Below are 22,526 nucleotides of genomic sequence, written 5' to 3'. Positions count from 1 at the left end.
GGCACGGTTCCAGATTCAAACCTGTTCCTGAAGTCCATTCGCACGTTCAATTCATGCTTCCAAATGACTTCGTCCGGAGCAACAGAAATAGTTCACAATACTGCGGCAAATGGTCAACAATTCCATTCTACGTTCAAAATCAAAGGCCAAGTATACCACAAAGTAGGCTCATTGCTGCCAATGCCAAACGAACCACATACATTTTTACAAATCTACTTCATGGGCGCGGCGGTGAGGACATCAATCATGTGGATGCACGTTGCGGCTACAATAGCCTCAATTAGCCTAATGCCAGGCGCATCGTCGGCGAACTGGACGCCCTGTTGAATGAGCACAATGAATTATTGAAATTCTTCAAAGCACACATGCACGAATTGCAAAGTGACAATCACGCTGTTGTCATAAATCCTGATAAAACACCAGCTGGAGAGCACGTACGAGTACGTCGATTCAATGCGACTGTTGTTGACGACATTGTTGGAATCGTGGTTGGCAACCGCACATCGACGCGAGAAATCGTGATTCGAAGAAGAAACAATAATCTGGAGTTCATCGCTGACATACACCGTTCATACGACGCTCTCCAATATCCGCTAATTTTCTGGAAGGGACAAGACGGATATTGCATAAACATTAAACAACGAGATCCTGTCACAAGTAATTCATTCATTATGAACATCATTACTCATTTTGAATTGAGAAAATGAATGGTTGATGTTTTTTGTTTTTATCGGCAGTCATCGTCTACAGCGCTCCCTTCCTCTTTCTGTCATAGATCCCATCCCCACACACTTACGATACATTCATTATTTTTTATTTAACAACAAAAATATTCATTAGAAATAATTATTTATATGGCAGGACAATGTTTGCCAGGTCAGCTAGTAATATTATATTTATAATTCCCTGTGCAATATATTAGTATTAGCTAGTATTAGTATATTAGTAAGTAATATTGTACTTTAATGGTATAAATTATCAACAGCTATTGTTGGTAATTGTTAAAATATTATATTGTATTAATATGTATATTTATATTTGTATATAAAACCAGATCAAATGATTCTTATACACATAAATTTTGTGTGTGGACAATGGACTAGTTGATTTGAAACCTTTAGTAAGTAGGCATTATTGAAAATACAAAGATGGCAATACCTACCTACTTTAATTTAAAAAATAAATGTACCTATATAAGTACATAGGTATATAGATAAATGCTGTTATTTAATTCATTTAGGATATTATTGATTTTTATAGATAAGTACGTAGTACCTACTTTAATTTTAAATATTTGTGCCCGAGTTGGGGGAGCGGTCGTTTATGAAGAGTGGGTTCGATGCCGCGGATGTACCAAAATACACGTTGTTTTTTTAAATGTGTCTAATGTGGCTTATTGCGTTTTATTTTAATTAACTACCAAATATGTTGAAATTTTATTATAGTATTATAGAAAATGTGTGTTCTTATTATTTTTCTTGATTATTATTTAAAATAATATTATGGACAATGTAGTTTTAATTTCGGTTAACCTACAATATTCATGTCAAAATATAACGTATAATATTACGTAATAAAACCATCGTAATACAGGGGACACACAGCAGACAATTAATTGGTAGGTAAGTATATTATAAATACAATTATATCATATAAGTACTTATACTATTTATATGTAGTGTTGTATTGTAGTATTCAAAATGAATTAAATAACACCATTTATCTATATAGGTAGGTACATTTATTTATAAACCCTAACTCCGGATATTAGGTATATTACAGTGGCCAAATGTTTTTTTGTGCACACAATAATAATAGAAGAAACCTACACAATAAACTGAGATAATTTCTATGCAAAATCATTACCACCTGGATACGTCTTTTGTCTTTTTTTATGAAATGCAGTCTCCAAAATACAACGGATTTGTAATTGATTTATTTCAAAACACTACATTTTAGTTATTGATTTTTTAATTATATTTAGGACATGTTGGTAGGTACTGCGTACTTTATATATAGAGATCAATATTATCCTAAATAAATAATAACTGCATTTATCTATATACCTCGGTAAAAACATTTATTTTTTAAATTAAAGTAGGTATTGCTATCTTTGTATTTTCAATAATACCTACTTACAATAAGTTTTAATTCAATTAGTCCACTGTCCGCACGCAAAATTATGTTTAGGAGAACATTTGATTAATTAATTTTTTTATACTTATAAACCTAAGAGAATTTTTTTATATATCTATATTTTTTATTCAAATGATTTAATCAGATTATAATAATCTGATAAAAACATTTGAAACCATTGTGTGTTAATACAACGTAAAGACCCAATGGGTTGGGCGAATGGCTAACAAGTGACAACATTCTTCGCAAAAAGTTTATTTATTAATATAATTTCCATTCAGTGGAACCCAATGTGTTTCGCTTTGGAGCAAAAATGTTAATTATTTAGCTAGGTACCTACTGTATTCTGTTTACTAAGTATTCACACATACATGATTTATAAATAATAATATGTAATGTTTAATACACTTACGTTATAGGTTACTTTTGTTACAGTTGCATAATAGTGCATTTTAATTATCTATAGGTCATACCACAGAACTGAGTAATAAGATATGCGAAAGCCAGTCACCATCGACCAAGAATTTGAAGCCAGCAACGCAAGAAATACTAAGCCCGTTTAGTGTCTTCGAATATTGCCAATATTGAATGCGCGTTTCGTTTATGTTAGAAACTTAAATGCATATTATGATACATAATGTAAATATTGAAAATAACATATTCTTTATCACGTGATTGTTGACTATACTACTACTATGATTTATATACCTACGTTAGGTTATTTATACAATAAAAGTTAGTAGATTAACATTAAAATCTGTTACATAATCATATTAAACTAAATACAGAATCAGCGTTTTAAATCGAGTAGTGAAATGAAATATATATTATTTGTTATTAGGTTATTACAGTTGTAAGAAAATACTATGGGAAATGTTTATTCAGCTTGTGCATTGTGATATGAGTGATATGACAGATATGTAATATTACACCATCTCTGATTTCGCTGACCGAACTTGATCAGTTGTTTACTAGAAAATAAATTCGGTGGGAATGTATAATCGCAGAGCAATTTGATATCTTAAACAACAGATATTTGATCGTTATTATTCTGCCACTACATATATATATTCACAGAGTGGAGGTTATATTGACAAACTTTTATATTAGAAGTCGTTGTTATAGTCAATAGTGGGATAATTTAATATTGAAATTTAATTTGCAAGGCGACTGTGTTGTTACGGTTGCTATTCAGGATGGATATAACTTAACTCAAAAATCAATAAAAAATGTGATAAATATGCCATGTCGTATTCCGAAAGTTAATTATCTCGGGATATGAAGACTCAATCAGGCATGACGTTATTTAATGCGGGTTTGGATTGCCACGCTACCTTTTTGAAGCGAGAAGGGTGACAATTACATTTTGAAAATAAATATCTCCTATTACTGCGACATCGTCAAGCAAAATTGGCGTATTACACGCTTTCTAACAGTGAAATGTCATTGATTACGCGGAATATTCTCAAAAAATTGCAAAGGCAATGTTTCTTTGTACAGTGTAAATATCAACGTAATACATATATATTATAAATGCCAAATATAATACAACTATAAAACTAATCTATATATTATATCACATAATATATAATCCCAGTTATATTTTATAGATTAAACAAACCTACAATTGACAAAATGCCAGTGGTATTATAGCTCTTAAGTACTTGCAATTTAGATAATCGACCGCCTTGTAGGTATGCAAAAATTGACCTTCCCGATATCTGTGTTATTTCGGATCACGAAAAATAACGAAAATGTATTATCGTATTAACTACTTATAATCTGGAATGCACTTACACCAAGCCTATTGCATCGCTTTCTCTCGGTTTCCAACTCTCTCAATATTTCTTATTTTTTGACAATATCGAACGTAACGTTAATGTGGTAGGTATGTGTATGGTTATACCTATATTGAGTACTTTATATTCTGCCATGCTAAGTAAAAAGACAGTGTTTTTGGTTTTAGTGAAATTGTTGTAAGATATTTAAAGTACCTCTTATATTACAATATGTCAAACTATTAGATTGTTTGTTTATATTGGAGTGTCTTTTTATTTAGTACGGCAGTATTAATCAAACACTCATTGAGAAAAATAACAATGCTACGTAAATTTTCCCAAACGCCGAATTTTCGCCCTAAGGCATAAACCACGGCTCTTCCCTTGCTAATAATTTATACAGAGATATATTATTAGTTTATATTTACTTTAATAATTTAATATAGTAACTCTATGAAATTATGTTCAATTTTTTCCCATGTAGGTACGTCGGTCTACTTTTAATATCTATGTATATAAACTTATTGCAGTTATGCTGATAACGTATTTTTTTTTTTAATATGGCGGTACTAATAAAAATATATCTCATAATAAAAATGATAAAAATAGGAACTTCCCACGATAACTTTGATTAAGTACGTAAAGATTCGTTACACAAAAGAGACTCGGTCTGGAGAAGAAAATTATAACGAAAAATAAATTAACATTTCTGTGGTAAATATTTTCCCATCAAATTTAATGGCACCGAGATTCCTTAATGATGGGAAGATAAAATCTCATTTTGTATCACCGTACTTACCTGACCGTTTGACGCGGCGGTGAAATAAAAAGACGAGAACAATGATATTTCATATCACGCATGCATAACTTATGGGATAGTGAATCGTTTCAATTAATGAGATAATGTGATTACTCATAAAAAATTATGTTGTCATCCGAGAAGAGGAAATGCCTTTCAATACGATAATTAAATTTAAAGCTGTAAAAAATAAAATAGTACCTAGGCCATGGCCCCCACATCCTGAAGCGGGCCCCCGGGCTAGGATCTTTGACGGTCCCCCTACCCATCGCTAAATATAAAGGCAGTGTGACGCTCTATAGTAGCGTTTTTCAAATGGTGTACGCGTTAAAATTAATGTGTACCTATATTTAGTGTTTTTTGTATATGAATTCATCTATTTGAATTATAGAGTTGTCGAGTATCGAAACACAATTAAAAATTGTATCGTTTTGACTTTTGAATTGACTTTTTTTACTATTCGTGAGAATATGTGATGTGTGTTTAAATCACTTATCTGGTCGATTCGCCACGCCGGGCTTTTCCTGAGCCCGGGCCCCCAGTCTAGAGCCCTGTCAGCCCCCCCTTTGTGGGGGCCATGACCTAGGTATATATCAATCCCGTGCGGTCCACAGATGCTTTGTATGCGGAGAATCCCTAGAAATACTCGATAAGCTAATGGGTATGTAATAAAACATAATGTATACATTATGTAGTCATGTATTGTGCAATTGTATCTACATGTTACTTAATTTTACCTTATCTAAATACTTCTAATACTTGATTCACTTGATTGGTACAATTAGTATTACTTTTTCATTGAAAATGATTAATTTAATGTTAGGTATTAATCATCAATTATTTTTAATTTACAATAAAATGATAATAACGATATATCAATCATAATATGGCTAATGGGCACTAGTAATTATTCAATCACTGATGTAAAGAGAATCCTAACGTTGAATAAGGCCCGTTTCAGACGGGACACCGGTGTCGCGCTCTTATATAATAAAGAGGCTATTGTATTCGAATAAAAGGGCCTTTGTATTATGTTTATGAATGCCCCGAGTTAATGAGTCAAAGCGTGTCTGGTACACTTTTCTGTCAGCCGCTACATTCTCAAGCCGCCGATACACATGTTTTTATGACCGCAGCCAGTTTTATGTCCTAATTTATATCGCGAAATTATGCGTTGACTCATTAGCTCTGGGCGTTTATAAGCATAATACAAATGCCCTTTTATTCGAATACAATGGCCTCCTTATTACATACGAGCGCGACACCGGTGTCCCGTCTGAAACGGGGGTAAGGGCGTTGGTTGAATGGTGTAAGTGACCATGACTAGAATAATAGAAGACTAGGAATAGGGATGGTTCAGTAAATGAACAAAAACAATATAAGATTATATTTTGTACGGTAGGTAGGTACTTATTGTATTTAAATGATTAATATAATATCTGACTTAGCTTTCTGATTTCTTAATCATCACCTATATCATATTGTTATTTGTATTAAAATTGTGAAATGGTCTTTAAAAAATTGTATTGCTAGAATCTTTTAAATGTGGACATACGTATCTAATAATCCTAAGATTGATAAGAAATTCACGCCAGGGTGCAATATTACTAGAGATCTCTACTTTGGTCCTTATTTATTTAGTATTACGTACACGAATATCCTTTAATTGAACAGACAATATGAAAAAATAACACATTAAATACAAAATGGCTTATTGCTTGTCCAAACGCAATCTCTAATAATTTGCGGTGACATTTGAAATAAGAAAATACGAAAATAGTCGGTGCCGATAGAAAAATACGACAAACGGCATTATAAAGCAGTCCAAAATCTTGAATAATAAGTAGCAGTTCCGCGAATAAACTGATACAAGCAAGGCCTGAACAAAAACGATGCATGAGTGCGAGTGAGAAAGTATTCGGCACCCTTATAATCTCTGCGACACGCGCTAGAGCAGAGGGGGGCAAACTGCGGCCCGCGGGCCGCATGTGGCCCGCCGGGTATTTTTTTGCGGCCCGACATCATTAACCTTTCCCTTACCATGATAAAAAAATTACGCCCGTTCCCATGCCGTCCACTCAGTGTCCCGATAGAAATTTGGCATTTTAAGGCATTTTAAAAGCTAATTGATTGCTTCAAAAGGTAAAGTATGTTTTTAAATACTGTTTAGTCATCGTTTAACATTTTATTCTGTGTATATTACATGCAATTATCTTATAATCGTGTATAATATCGGACATCGATAAAAGTACGTCATATCTAAGCCACGGCGTGTCTCGGTCTGTTTTAAATGGAACAACCAACATACGCTGCCATTTCACGGAGAGTGGGGGTGGCTAATTCATCCGAAGCGAACGAGGGATGTTATTAGGTAGGATAACATCTGTGTGGACTTGCGTTATCACGTTCACCACATAAAATAATAGTTATAATTTTGCAATATCGATTCCCTATATAATTTTAAAACACTGTGATCTTATTGTATCATGTTATTAAGTATTTTTAAAAATCGTATTTTAAAACACATTAAAATAATATACTTACATAAGAACAATTAATCAAGAAAAATACTCCGATTGATCGTATAGTTTCCACTAAATATATTTTAATATCATGTTTCTTATGCTGAAATAATACACATTAATAAATATAAATAACTACGCTACTTGAACTTATACGCACGTATTAAGTCTATACCTCTAAGACTTTAGATATATCTTACCTACTTTTAGATAATTTCCCTAGTATATAAAAAAAATACTTATAATTTTGCAATATCGATTCCCTGATTATAATCTATAATATAAAAATGAATATTTGTTAGTTTGTTTGTTCGTTTTTTTATGCGCTGCCATACCGTTCATCCGATTGCGATAAAACTTTGTCAACTTATTGCTTGCACTTGCGCGCAGATTATAGACTATATCTTATACATACAAACGAAAGTCTGTCTGACATATGCGTTCCTATACCATTCATCCGATTGCGACGAAATTTTGGTGAATTGATGTGTGCACTACGGGTGCGAGTCATAGACGCTAAATGTAAAAGCAGCTGAAATGGTGGATTGCTTTGAGAGAAAGATCCTTAGGCGGATATACGGACCCATGAATGATGATGGGGAGTGGAGAATTAGGTACAACACGGAACTATACCGCTTATACCAAGATTCAAAACTCTCCAACTTCATAAAACTCCAGAGGCTAAACTGGGCAGGCCATGTCCAGCGCATGCCTGAGTCACGGATACCGAAGAAGATCCTCGAAGGAAACCCAGGAGGAAAAAGGCCAGTGGGAAAGCCACGCACACGATGGCGTGATAATGTTACAAAAGATGCCAACCAGATACTAAAAATCAGGAACTGGAAAAGACGTGCGGAGGACCGTTCCGGCTGGAGGATAGCGGTGGAGGAGGCCAGGGCTCGACTTGAGCTGTAGCGTCATCGAAGAAGAAGAAGATGTGTGCACACCCACAAAGGTTTCTGAATTAGAAAAACTATCTTCTTCTTCTTCATTATATCTTCTTTTATTCATATGGTTCCTATACCATTCATCGGATTGCGATGAAACCTTCGCCAGTTGTTGTGGCAACACCCGCAAAGGTTTCTGAATCAGCACAACCATCTTCTTCTTCTTCGTCGTCTTCATTCTATATTCTTTTATTCTTATGATTCCTATACCATTCGTCCGATTGCAATGAAACTTGCGTCAGTTGTTGTGCCGACACCTGCGAATGTTTCTGAATTAGTACAACAATTTTCTTCAACCTTTTTTTCTATTCTATCTTCTTCTATTCGTATGCGTTCTTATACCATTCATCCGATTGCGATGAAATTTTGATCAGTTGTTGTGCGCATGCCCGCGAAGATTACTGAATTAGAAAAACCATCTTCTTCGTTATATCTTCTTTTATTCGCATGGTTCCCATACCATTCATCGGATTGCGATGAAACCTTCGTCAGTTGTTGTGGTAACACCTGCAAAGGTTTATGATTTAGTACAACTATTTTCTTCCTCTTCTATTCATATGCGTTCTTATACCATTCATCCGAATGCGATGAAATTTTGATCAGTTGTTGTGCGCATGCCCGCGAAGATCTCTGAACTAGAAAAATCATCTTCTTCTTCTTCATCATATCTTCTTTTATTCATATGGTTCCTATACCATTCATCCGATTGCGATAAAACCTTCGTTAGTTGTTGGGTTAACACCTGAAAAGGTGTCTTAATTAGAACAACCATTTTCTTTTTCTTCTTCATTCTATCTTCATTTATTTTATATAGTTCCTATACCATTCATCCGATTGCGATTAAATTTTGGTGAGTTGTTGTGTGCACACCCGCAAAGGTTTCTGAATTAGAAAAACTATCTCTTCTTCTTCATTATATCTTCTTTTATTCATATGGTTCCTATACCATTTATCGGATTGCGATGAAACCTTCGTCAGTTGTTGTGCTAACACACGCAAAGGTTTCTGAATTAGTACAACCATCTTCTTCTTCTTCATCGTCTTTATTCTATATCCTTTTATTCGTATGATTCCTATACCATTCGTCCGATTGGAATGAAACTTTCGTCAATTGTTGTGCCCACACCTACAAAGGTTTCTGAATTAGTACAACAATATTTTTCCTCTTCTTCTATTCGTATGCGTACCTATTCCATTCATCCGATTTTAATAAAACTTTCGTCAGTAATTGTGCCAACACCCGCGAAGGTTTCTAAATTAGTACAATTATCTTCTTCTTCTTCTTCTTCTATTCGTATGCGTTCTTATAACATTCATCAGATTGCGATGAAATTTTTCTCAGTTGTTGTTCGCACACCTGGGATGGTTAGTATTATATAAAATACAAAGTTTGTTGTTTGTTTGTTCCATCCAATTTTGAATTTTTTACTACCTATTAATACTATTAATAACGTTTGCATATTTTGGATTCGATTTTAATTTACAGTTCTTTTGTTTGACCTTTACTCCTATTAGAATTACTTTCATATTGTATTACACAGATATTTTAATATTAAAAAGATAATTTCATTATTATTTTTTAAATATCTAAGGTAAATGTATCCACTAAGCGACCCTGTGCGAAGCCGGGTATCTCACCTATAATATAATTTCAAAACACGTTAAATATTTATATAAGAATAATTAAAAACAAAAATAATTCAATCTTATAGTTTCCACTAAAATTATTTAATGTTATGTTTATTATGCTGAAATAATTACACATAATAAAAATTAAATCACTACGCTATGTGTACCTATACGCATGTAGTAAGTCTATAATATACCCACCTTTCGAGAATTTCATAACAAGAGGTTTTCTAGTCTATGTTAAAATAAATATATTGTATCTCCATAAAAATGTACTTTCATACATATTATATATTGCCAAACTGGTAGGTGCGCAGTGTTGCGAAGGTAGGCACGAAAAGTTTTACACAAATAAAGCCACGTCATGATTGCAGTTTGCAAATAAAGTTTATAAAACAGCCGCTAGTTATAAACTACATAAAAACAGTCCTAAAAAACGTTGTTTGTTAAACTGTCTGAAGATAATATGTAGACTAATTTTTTAATACCTCACTTCTATACTATTGTTGAGTGTGCTGGCTATCTCGTGAAAAAATGATATACAAGGATCAAATCATAATATTGAAATTTGAGGCAAATTTGTTAACGAATGATAACTGTTGTTAAATTTGTCTATTTAGTTAAAATTAAAAAAAAGTGAATAAATCAATGCAAGGACCACTAATGCATTGACTGATTTAAAAAGACAAAGTGAAGGCATACATAAAAAATTGGAGCTTTGGAAATCAAAATTTAAAAAAAAAATCGTCATGTTTCCACTTTTAAATGATTTTGCGCCAGATATATTGAAGCAAACAAAAATCTATTTACTGAGCGTTATGATAGTTTGCTAATGCACTTTCCCCATTATTTATTTCACAAATTTACTCTTATAGTAAAAAAATCATTTGATTTCAAAACTATGATATATTAAATATGTAGGTAGTTGTACGTTTGATGTGATACCTATATCATGAGTGATATATGTAATGATAACTCCCGTGTATGTGTATAATTTAGGAAACACTACATTATAGTACCACACTGCCCTTAACCTCAGAGATAGGTAGGTGGGCCCGACAAATATCCTGGCCTAGGGGCTCGCTTTTCGCAAAATCTTTTTTAAACATCCATCGCATGAAAAATAAATTAATTTAAATAAGTATAAGTAGTAATATAAGTAGTAAAACCTTGTTTATTATTTATATATTTAAGTTTTCTTTATTTTTGTATTAGTGCCTACATTTTTGACTATTTAAAAAGGTGTCTGAATTATTTAATGAAATAAAGGGGGGAGGCGCCAAGTTTCATTTTTTTTTAAAAAGGAGGCGTAATAACATTAAGTTTGGAAATCACTGATGTATTTGATAGGAACCGTAATTTAATACTTGTGTATTTTTGTAGATACTAAACATTATACTTACCTACATATAATAAAACAATCATTAGATTTACTTAGGTGGAAGATAACGGTGTGAAAGACCCCTTACTTCAAAAATTGTACTGAATTCCACACCACCGTGGAGGTACAGTTAAATTGCGGGTTTTTTTAAATCTGTGGTTTTCCCATTACGACTATTTCATTGTACTACGTTTTAACTTAATTTTCTAAGCATAACATATTATACAAACTACAAATGAATATATCTACATAATATTATCTAATTAAAATTTAAATGGTGACTCATAACTTTATATTATAATATAAAACAATCGAAATAATAAAACTACCTACTATTATATTTCTAAGAAAAATACTCACTTTCTGAAATGCAAAATATTAAGAATAACATTACCTACATAATATATACAAAATACATAAAAACATTTTATACATGTGATAGAGGTATTTTTTGCAATTTACATTAAATTTAGTCAATACCATTATGTACGGACTATGTCCAAAATGGTATACCAACATAAAATGAATTGATTTTACAGACATGGGGTGCAGAGAAATAATATTATATTATGTTTATACCTACATCAGATTGAGTATGATAACATTTTTATAATAAAATAATATTATTTGGTACTTATGACATTAAAAGCAAAATTAATAATTAGTAGGTAATCTTAAATGTATTAGTCCTACCTAAATAAATTCACTGATTTCAGGGACATAATAACATGGAGTTAATGTTATAGTATAATAACTACATGTAAATGCAACAGTTTCAATATAATTAATTATTTAGACATGTACCTACTCACTAATATTATTTTTTTTAAATAAAAAAGATAAAAATAAATATCAGTAAGCACTTATTCATTAGACGTAACCAACTGAAAGAAAGCATAGTGGTTCGTACCACGAGAATGTCGTGTATACTATACTATTGAAAATACTAAAAATACTTTCTGCGACTATTGTATACCTACATACTTCATAAACAAAAGAATATCTAGTTGTATTTGAAATGCATGTCCTGACTAAATAATATTCTTTTCGGGCATAAGTTATTATTAGTAATTTATAACTACAATATAATTTATTATAGAGGTAGAATATGCAAGTACTCATATGCACAAAGGAAAACCGACCGCTTGCTGTGCGTTTTTGTGCAGGTCACTCGAGGTAGGTATATTTTCAAATGCACATGTTCCACAAACTGATGTAAACTTTACAGACCTTGTAATAAGGGTTGGTATTCTTCTAAATCTGGGTAAAAAGGTTTTTATGACATGCCCGAGATACCGGGAATTTAAGGTAAGTGTTTAGGAATAAACGTCATATGAAGCAAAGTTAACATGATAAAATAAACACTAATAACATTACATTAAGGGTTAGTTTGGCATTTATCGTCAGATGCACGGAACATTTTAAATTTCAAGGTTCGTTATATTATGGGAGGATTTATACGAGCCATCAGTCATATAATTAAATTGAATAAACACATAAATTGGTCTCGCTGTTCTAACAAATAACATTTTATAATAGTGTCTCACTTTACAAAATTATTATGTGGGTTTCTCTAACGTATATCTTTTTACATAGCCCTATCACTGTCTTATCAAAATATCGATCAGACTTTGGAAAATGATTAATTTTATATAGAAAACATTCAATTAAACTACTTGTGCATTTTTATTTTTACGCATAAGCATTTTATCTACAAATAGCTAAAAGTAGATTTTTTTGTATATAATAATAAATGGGGTATCCATGATTTAAGGGCCTAAATAAAGTGCGAGTTCTTCATGGCAACGGGAGTGTTAATTGTACTTCTGATTACGAATAACTTTTTTATAATTTTTTAAAAAAATATTTACAATAGATTAGAATTTGAAGAATTTGTTGTTTCGTAAATGCATCATCTCAGTACGTCTTCCTTGCGTCTCGTCTCACACTATTTACTCACTATTTTCTACGTTGAACATTGTGACACATTTAAATACTTTTATCTTTTAAGTTTAGCAATATCATTTTCAATAGATATTGATACCGACAGCGCTAAAACTTGAGATTATTGACACTGATTTAAGAGAATTGCATTGTCGTGAAGAAATCTCCAAATTTTACAATGCCCTTAATTCAGACAAATTCGACCAACTTAAAGATTATGCAAGAAAAATGTTCGTTATTTTTGGATCAACCTATATATGTGAACAAACATTTTCGATCATGAACCTCAATAAAAACTCTTTACGATTAAATATCTCCGATGCCCATTTACAAGCAATTTTGAGAATATCAATTACAAAATTAACACCTGAATTTAAAAAAATGTTAAAAAATGTAGAACAGTTTCAATCTTCTCATTAATTTTTTTGTAATGTTTATTTTTCGTGATAATAAAATAGTGTTTATCTAAAAATGGTATTTTACTTGCGGCCCGCCGCTCATTTTGAAATTTTGAATTTGGCCCTCCATCCAAAAAGTTTGCACCCCCCTGCGCTAGAGTAAGATAAAAGGTCTACATATTTTTAAGTTGGTTTCCAAAAATATCGCCGGCAAATCGTGCTGAATCGCTCACGTAGCGTGTTGTTCGTGTTGCTAAATTTGCTATTTTTTGTGTTAAACATAAAGTCAGTAGTAAATATTTTTAGTTAATTAAGTAGGAAAGGTGGTTCTGCATGTTGTATTAAAATATGGTAGCCGTACTGATAAGCAAGAAGATGGTATTACGTTTCATAGGTAAGTTGATACATGTTCGTGACAATTTATTTGTATATTATTATTTATTTTAATATTAGTGACCTAGTGTTTCTTTAAAATAACTTAAATTATAGATATATTTACCTAATTGGTTGCATTTTGACCGCTTAAAAATACTATATAACGTAAAAAAACAGAAAATTATATTTTAATTCTGAGCGTCTATTGCGAGCACTTTGGACGAGCACTAGCGAAATGGTCTATGGTCTCGAACATCTATAGGCGAATGCGTTCGCTCGCCCACAAACCAAACGCACGGCACGTAGCTTCATTTAGCAATGCAACGGGTGGCGTCTATGTGTATCTATAGTCTATGGATACAAGTCAAAAATGACTTGCTTTTAGTTAAGGCCATACCTTAGTTGAGACACGGTCTAAAAAGATCGTCGCTAGGCGATGCGCGGATTGCGGGTCGCGGGTGCAAATGAGGCATGTCAAACCAAATATAATTAGTCTTATAAATCCAACATGTGTCCATTTAATGTTCTGTTTATTGTTTTATCAGTAACAATAATAATATATTCATTGACATGTTTTCTTTTTAAAGTAAATGGGTAACGTTTTAAGTCATCTTTACACGATTTAAGAATTATAACGGCCGTCGCCATCACGAAGCAAAATTACGTGTTTCCAGCTCTACATTCTCTCTCCGAATGGGTGCGAGTGCAAAATTTCGTCGCGCCTATGGTTGAAAATTATTTGCCGTTTCACTGATGAATCACCTTAAGCAGATACTACATTTGATATGAAAGTTAATCATTCTTCTTGTTGGTCATTCCCTGATGACTGAGGATCGTGACCACCTTGGAATTTTTTCATCTTTTGAGCGACCAATACTTTCTACTCCATCCAAGCCTCTGTTTCTGTTAGGGCAGAGTGAATACTACCCACAGTCAGCTCCTTCACTCGATACTCTTCCTCTGTTTCGCCTTGCCTTTAGGCTACCCAAAACCATCACTCAATCACCAGGTTATTCAGGTATGTAGACTATTAAATGCTGAAAAAATGGCAAGTAACGCAACTTAGGTATACCTACGATTCGATAAATAAATTAACAATGTCAAATGAAAGACAATTATCCATTGCCTCAATGTAATTATTATTCACATTTTCCAAATAAGAAAAACTTTCACATAGTCATCGTGTCGTAATACGGAACACAGATTTCCAAGGAAAAACAAACATGCCGAAAAGCAGATGAATCTGGCAAAATATATTCCGTTGATGCCATAATAAACCTGTCGTGAGCATAAACACAAAGCGAATAGTTTATTCCTGCACCTTCATAACACGGCGTAAGATAAGGTGTGGGTTGTATCAAGCTATGCGTGAACGCGGAAGCATGCTCATATAATTTCCAGGAATTTTATGCAGGAACATGCATGATAACACCACACTATCTCTGAACCTACTTTGAACTAAGATTTTTAGACTTTGGAATAGGTTCGCAGATTGTGTGTCGTTGCCATTGGGCGTAGATAAATAACTAAAAGCATTGGCCAATGAATAATATTATAGGCACGAACTAAAAAATTGGTTGAGTACCTAATATCATTAACTTTAATTTACGTGTAAGTCGCCTTATTATATAGCAATTATTTGTATGTCTTAATGTATAAAAGCGTTCACCTAAAACGAAAGCTTTTATTAATTATTTAAAATGAGGACCTATGGTTAGGCAGATTAGCATGAACATGTGGACACACCGGAGAAAAACACAAAATATTTTGAATAAATAAAATCATCTGACTTATAATACAATAATTTTATTGTAAATTGTTTTCTCTGACCCCGAAAATGTATATTTAAATACCTACCGAAATTGTGATTTTAAGTAGGTAGTTTAGAAGCCGGAATATTAGTAATATATGTATAATTCAAGATGGCCGCCAGAGGAGATGGTTAGATACTATCAAAATTTAAAAGCTCATGTAAGTTGGTGGGTACCTACCTAGGACGTGAAAAGAATATATTTTGCTTTTGTCCAAATTTACCCTAAAGATTTCTGAGATTTAAAAAAATGTAGCTACCTACTTCACAAAGTCTCATTTCAAGCAAATTAAAATAAACAGTTTTTAATAAGTGTAAAGCGTTCATTAGTGACAATAAATTAGATTTGATTTCTGTTTTAAACATCAAAATACTACATTGTTTAAAAATATATCACGTTAAACCTTTTTCTCTATACCCCCTACTAATACTAGATACGTTTTTCAAATTTTCGCGGAGCTACTGAGACGGTTCGCGGACCCGGTTGGGAATCACTGTCTTAGTTGGTATCATTATTCCAAAATGTCGAATATATTGGAAGGAAATTGTTGTGGTAGATATTTGAATGGCGATTAATTACGTTAGGTACTACTACTACTACTACGTCTATAAGCCAGTGATTCCCAACCGGGTTCTCCAATTTGTAAAAACTATAACTTGAAACAAATTGGCCACCTAATAGAGTGAAAAATAGTTTAAAACACTGGGGTAATTTAAAGTTTGAAGTAAACATCGAGAAATCCCATCATCATCATCATCAGGGGCGCGACAACCCGATGTGGGTCCTGGCCTCCTCCAACAGCTCCCTCCACCTGTCCCTATCCAGTGTGGCCGCTTTCCAATTTGGTACCCCCAGAATACGGCAGTCACTGGCAGCTCCATCTAACCAGCGAATCTTTGGCCTCCCTCTTCTTCTACGTCCTATTGGATTGCTGGATATCACTCTCTTTGCCGGTTCATTGTCATTCATATGGTGCACATGACCTAGCCATCGCAGTCTCCCAATCTTAATTCTTCGTACAGCCCATAGAGCTCAGCATTATATCTTCTCCTCCAATTGGTGCCATCCCTGATCGGTCCATATATACGGCGGAGAATTTTTCTTTCAAAGATGTTCAGGGCTTGTTCATTTCGCAGAGTTAATGTCCAGGTTTCCGATGCGTAGGTGAGCACTGGCTTTACAAGTGTCTTGTAAAGAGTGCTTTTAGTTCGGCGAGATAGTAAGCGGGACTTAAAATGTCTTAACAGACCAAAGTAGCATTTATTCGCAGACATGATTCTCTTGTTGATTTCTTCTGTAATATCATTATGTCGAGTTACAAGAGATCCAAGGTATATGAAACTGTCGACCGTATCAAACTTGTATGCACCAATATCTAACTTTGGTGCGACTTCTCGTGGTGTGACATAGACAGCATTAATTTAGTTTTTGCCTCGTTTATTTGTAAACCCATTCTTTTGGCAGAGGCTTCTAGTGCTGTGAATGCCTTTTTCAGCGCCAATTCTGATATGGCAATGATGTCGATATCATCGGCATACGGAATCTAGTTATCAATAATAAAGATCACCGTCTACTATGCACTGTTTATTTTATTTCTATCAAAATGTTTAAAATTTCCGCGATAACGTTATACTAGTTACAGCACAGAAAATGATTTGTTGCAATATGTACTATTGTCAAGTATGTGTTTATTAGACAAAGGGTCTGTTAAAATAACTATCCAATTTTTTTTTGCCTGCGGCGCTAATACGGTGGGTGTATACATCAACAAATAATAAAAGGCGGGTTTTTTTTTGTCTACTTAAAAGTCTGATAAATGGCACTTTGTTTCGGTATATCACTACCTACTGCTTTACATGTACTAATATTATTTTATATTTTTTATATTTGGACCTTAATATGTGTCAGTCAGGTAGGGGTTACTCGAGTTTCTAAAAAATATCTGAAGGGTTCCTCCAAACAAAAAAGCTAGGAATCACTGTTATAAACAGTGCAAGTTTCATCAAAATTGTTCCAGTAGTAAGTTATAAAGGAACAAACAGACGACTAAATTGTATAACAACTATAATAATATGATGGAAATAGTCGAAACGAAAATCATAAGACAAATAGGTAAGTATTTAGAAATCACAGACACTTTAATTGTATTATTATGAAAGTGTTAAGTTAATTGTTGTAAAATAATATGACGTGTTGACCGACTCTTATTCGTAATTGCATATTATATTGCTTTGTGACTGACTGCACTCCCGTTATAGGTAGTATGGTCTTTAATCGATAACTACACATAAATAATATAAATAGAACATTGCACGTGCAGGATATAGATGTCAAAATAATGAAATTTCTCTCCTAATTGCATTATAAGTATTTGTTATACCTATGTCACAGAAATAATATTACGTTAATATAAACGCATAACAATAACAATTATTTGGATCGTATTGGAATGAAGTTTATTCATATTATAATATAAAGCAGCCACATCACGTTGTGGATGATATGAATGACCGAAAACCGAAATCAAAACAGATACTTTTTATATGCAGCACGGCCATGCTTACTAATCATCCAATCCTGGAAAAGGTCAGTTTTGATTGTCATTTAATAAATTCCAATAGCTAATATGTGTAGACTGGAACCAGCTTGTCCAACCCACAATTATTTTTTATTCACTGTTATCTGTTATAAATCTTCATCTGCTTCTTCCAGCATATCACGAATGTCAGACTTGTCCGCCATTTGTATGTGGATTAGACACATATGATACTCATAATGAACTAGTTTATGTGATTGCAAGATATTACTTTAGATGGCAGTGTCGTAAGACGACAATTTTTAGTGATAGTCGTATTTGAACCTGACTAAAATTGAATATTTTTATAGCGATGCGATGTCTAAGTCAGTTTTTTCGTTTTTGTGGGTTAGACAAGTCTGGTTCTTATCCACACATAATTTATGTAAACAATATAATATTTTATTTTGAATTTCGGGTGTTTTAGGGGGTCTAAGATTAAACAATTTCAAAAAGTATGAATACACATTTAGATTATATTATTATAACTTATTGATTTACTATGGGTAGAGACTATTTTAGAACTAAGACGTTGTAAAATTGGGAATAAAGCAAAGATCTAGAAGAAAGTTTTCTAGTGCCAGATGGAGTCTTCTGTGGTTTCCTAATCCGTTTTCTCTAAGTTTCCTAGTTTGACGTACGTGCCATTTCTCTAATTAGTAATTCAATTCCAGCTCAACGAACTGTTCCTCAACCTTTTCGCAATTTGTATAAAAGTTAGTAGATCAACGGTCCTTTTTTGCTTCACTTTCAAATGTAAATGTTTTATCTCCATATTATATAGTACGGTTTTCTTTCACATGTTTAGAATAAGATAAGATCATATTTAATTTCAGAAGATATCTGTGGTTGTAGCAAATTTCCAAATATTTTTTGGTCAGCAGTTATATTTGGTAAAACTTTCTATTGTAGTTTGCAATTGACTCGCATTTTTTTTATAAATTCTAATATTTTGCTAAGTATCAATATTTCTAAATGATACCTATATGTTTTATAATGATTTAATATATTATTATCTCAAAGTTCATTCTTTCCCATACAATAAAATATGTTGAAGATATATTGTATTGATACGATAAGAACTTTAAAATGACATTAAACTGCCTATGACTCGGTTTTCGACATCACCGCAATGCGGATTCATAGAGCCAAATAAAGTGCAAATAACGATATAGGTACATACTAGGACGGCGGATGATTTATACGGCCATCAATATTCTTACTTCCATTTTAAATACTCAATGAATTTTCAAGTTTATTCGCCAACCAATGGAGGATATAATATTCAAACATTGCGCTATAATTTTAGATCTAGACGTCTCGAAGCGATTATAATAAATATGGGGTTTGTGAAACGGATATTTTAGTTTACTTAGTGAATATTTAATGCGTCATTTTTTACTAATATGAATATGTATCGAGATAAATTGCTAGCTACGTGTTATAAGTTACAGTATTATTGAAAACTATTAGGCCTTGTGCAGATGACGCGATTTGACTCGCGCCCACTCCAGGTACATTTGACCTCATTGACCCGTCCACAAGCACTCGCGATGTGTCACGTCTCGCGCGCGGTAGAGGTATATGTGACCTCATTTAGCTGTCCACATGCACTCGCGGCGTGACACGCGTCATCTGGATAAGCTCCTTTGTATGTACAAGAAGCGAAAATATTATGGTATAATAGTACTATAAGGAGGGATTTATTTAGAAAAAATATTAAACGTAGTATAATAATGTGTTATTAGTTTTTAGCCATGACAAAAGTGGAGGTAGTTATGCGGAACATGCACGGAGTTCTGGCTTTCCTTCTTCAATTGTGAGAGGAAAACATTACCGAATGGAGTTAAATGCAGTAAGATCTGTTATATAATAAGTCTTGAAAGGCAAATACAAGATAAAGATGGGTGATGGACGCATTTGAAATTTGCTGGATGGAGGCGGATGCCGAAAGTCCAAACGGATTAACAAGTCGATTATCATAATGTTATTACAATTTATCGATTATTTCTGAGAATGCTCCGTATATACAGCATTTATGAACCGCACGCTACTGGCATCGGGTTAAAAGTTATCATACGAGTAATTCAATAATTCTTTCTTTAAACATTATAATGTTTAAAGCATTAAACATTATTATGTCTTTAAACATTATAATTAATTACAGGGATGCAGAATAATATCGTTCTACAAGACTATTCAATCGGTCGAGATCAGGGAACACATTTATTTAATAATTTATTCTGTGGTCGATTACATTATATCATTATTCGTGGGCTAGTATAAATTTACTATTGCTAATCAATACGCAACGCTATGCATATCAAATTTCGTATGCTGCAGGGAAATGACATCATTATAATGATGGGCTCATCTACGTGATATATCGTGATACAAGGGTTATTTGACATCCAGTAGCTGGTCAGTTGACGGCGCCCGGATGAGGCGACCGGCAACAGACAGTTTAATATCCTGGCCGGTCATAACCCATAACCTGTATTGAATTCAAATGAAACAACAGCGCTTATCCAATGATGTATTGAAAGCCTACGGAATCCAAATGGCATAAGGAAATTTACATTCCCCCGGTGTTGGTTTCAGTATCAATTTAACAGTAGTTGATATTCGATTTACGTCAAATTTAATATTTAATTGAACTATCAATAGCTTGTATCTGATGTCGTTAAAATAGACACGTACCGATAAATTCATTAAAACACACATTACAGTACCTACCTATACTAAATATATATTTAAGATAAATTCCATTAAGTTTGTAACAAAAACGTTGATGTAGTTTTTGATGCAATAGATTATAGAACGTTCCACGTGAACAAATTATATGTATGCATAATAACAAAAAATATATAAATACTTACATATTTGGAAAAATCGCAGAAAAAAATAAATAAGCAAGAGAAAAAGCAGAGGAACGATATCTAAATCCATAGCTTACGTAATTAGTTATACCACTCGCCCATTAATCGTAAAATGTTTGTTCCCATTTAATGTAGGTTACTGAGATTTTTCGAAATTATGTAGTACTTCAATGAAAATTATTTGCATTGTAAAAATATTGTCATGTATTCTTTTCTAAATCATATAATACTTACTCCTTTTTCAATAACAGTATACTTTATAGGTACTCGTTCATTAGACAAGGGGCCTACATTTTAGTTTTAATAAGTACTACCTTATTTAACCTTAACATTATAAACGAAATTAAAGATTATCTTTAAGTATATTATGTATAGTATTTATTTATAGGTAGGTACTATTATCTTCATTGAAATCTTGCCATTTAAAAAAAATATTAGCCTCTCAGCTTCCTACTTATTTTTTGGTGCTGTGAATCAGAGTGAATTTTAGTCTATAATATAATGATTGTTCGAACTTATTCACTACTAGGGACTTCGAAAACGTAAAATACGACAATAAAAAGTAGTCAGATATATTGAATGAAGAATTAGACTGATTCGATTTTATTTTATTCAAATCGATGAGATATGCAACGGTTCGATGTAGGCACGTGCCTTTCTGCCCACACCTCATCTAACCACTTCACCGCTGCTATCTAACCATTTGCTTACTATTGCTATTAGACAGTTCTAAATTGGTGTTCATATTGTTTGTACAAGCTATATCTACTAGTTTCTCCATTATTGAATCTTGAGTTATAGCGCAAATAATTCTAAATCACAAACAGACACATCAATTTTAATTAGGCATTAGTAATAATATAGATGTAACAATTTATTTAATTAAAAAATATAGTGAACCTTTTGTTTTTGTTTCAGGTGATCTTCTACCTGAACACTTTCCGTCCATGGAAGACCACGCTAAAAAGGATTCCAAAACTAATTCAAATCCAAAACCTGACAACACAACATCTCCAAAAGTTGAAAGTGAAATAAAGCCTCCTCTACTCGATCCCGAGCCCTACGATCCTTATAATCCAAAGCATCCGATACCAGTGATGGAAAGTGACGAAGACCAGGATTATGATCATTACGATTCCAAAGATCTTGGCAGGTCTGGAGATCATCATGATGTGGAAACAGACGATGTTGACCATCACGATTTACTGAGTTCCGTAGACACTGATCACCTGTTGCAACCAAATGCTGACAATTTGCCAATTTTTCTGGCCGAACCACAAAATGCATATGTCATCAAAAGTAAACCAGCCACTCTGCAGTGTCGGGCAGCGCATGCATTGCAGGTATGAAGT

The 22,526-nt window shown here is 33.0% G+C and overlaps 1 protein-coding gene across 1 annotated transcript in view; it reads left to right on the top strand.

The window, feature by feature from the left end:
* LOC147068090 (netrin receptor UNC5B-like) overlaps window positions 1-22,526 on the top strand; it is a 272,153-nt gene that overhangs the window by 134,575 nt on the left and 115,052 nt on the right. The window contains exon 4 of the mRNA XM_085953344.1: window positions 22,093-22,517. Coding sequence (XP_085809470.1) covers window positions 22,093-22,517 — 425 coding nt within the window. The remainder of the gene's footprint in view (window positions 1-22,092; window positions 22,518-22,526) is intronic.

Source organism: Rhyacophila brunnea, unplaced genomic scaffold, assembly GCF_057557595.1.
Source record: "Rhyacophila brunnea isolate RB1 unplaced genomic scaffold, BYU_Rbru_1.0 scaffold_3, whole genome shotgun sequence".
NCBI lineage: Eukaryota > Metazoa > Arthropoda > Insecta > Trichoptera > Rhyacophilidae > Rhyacophila > Rhyacophila brunnea.
This window is presented reverse-complemented; position numbering and strand designations above follow the sequence as displayed.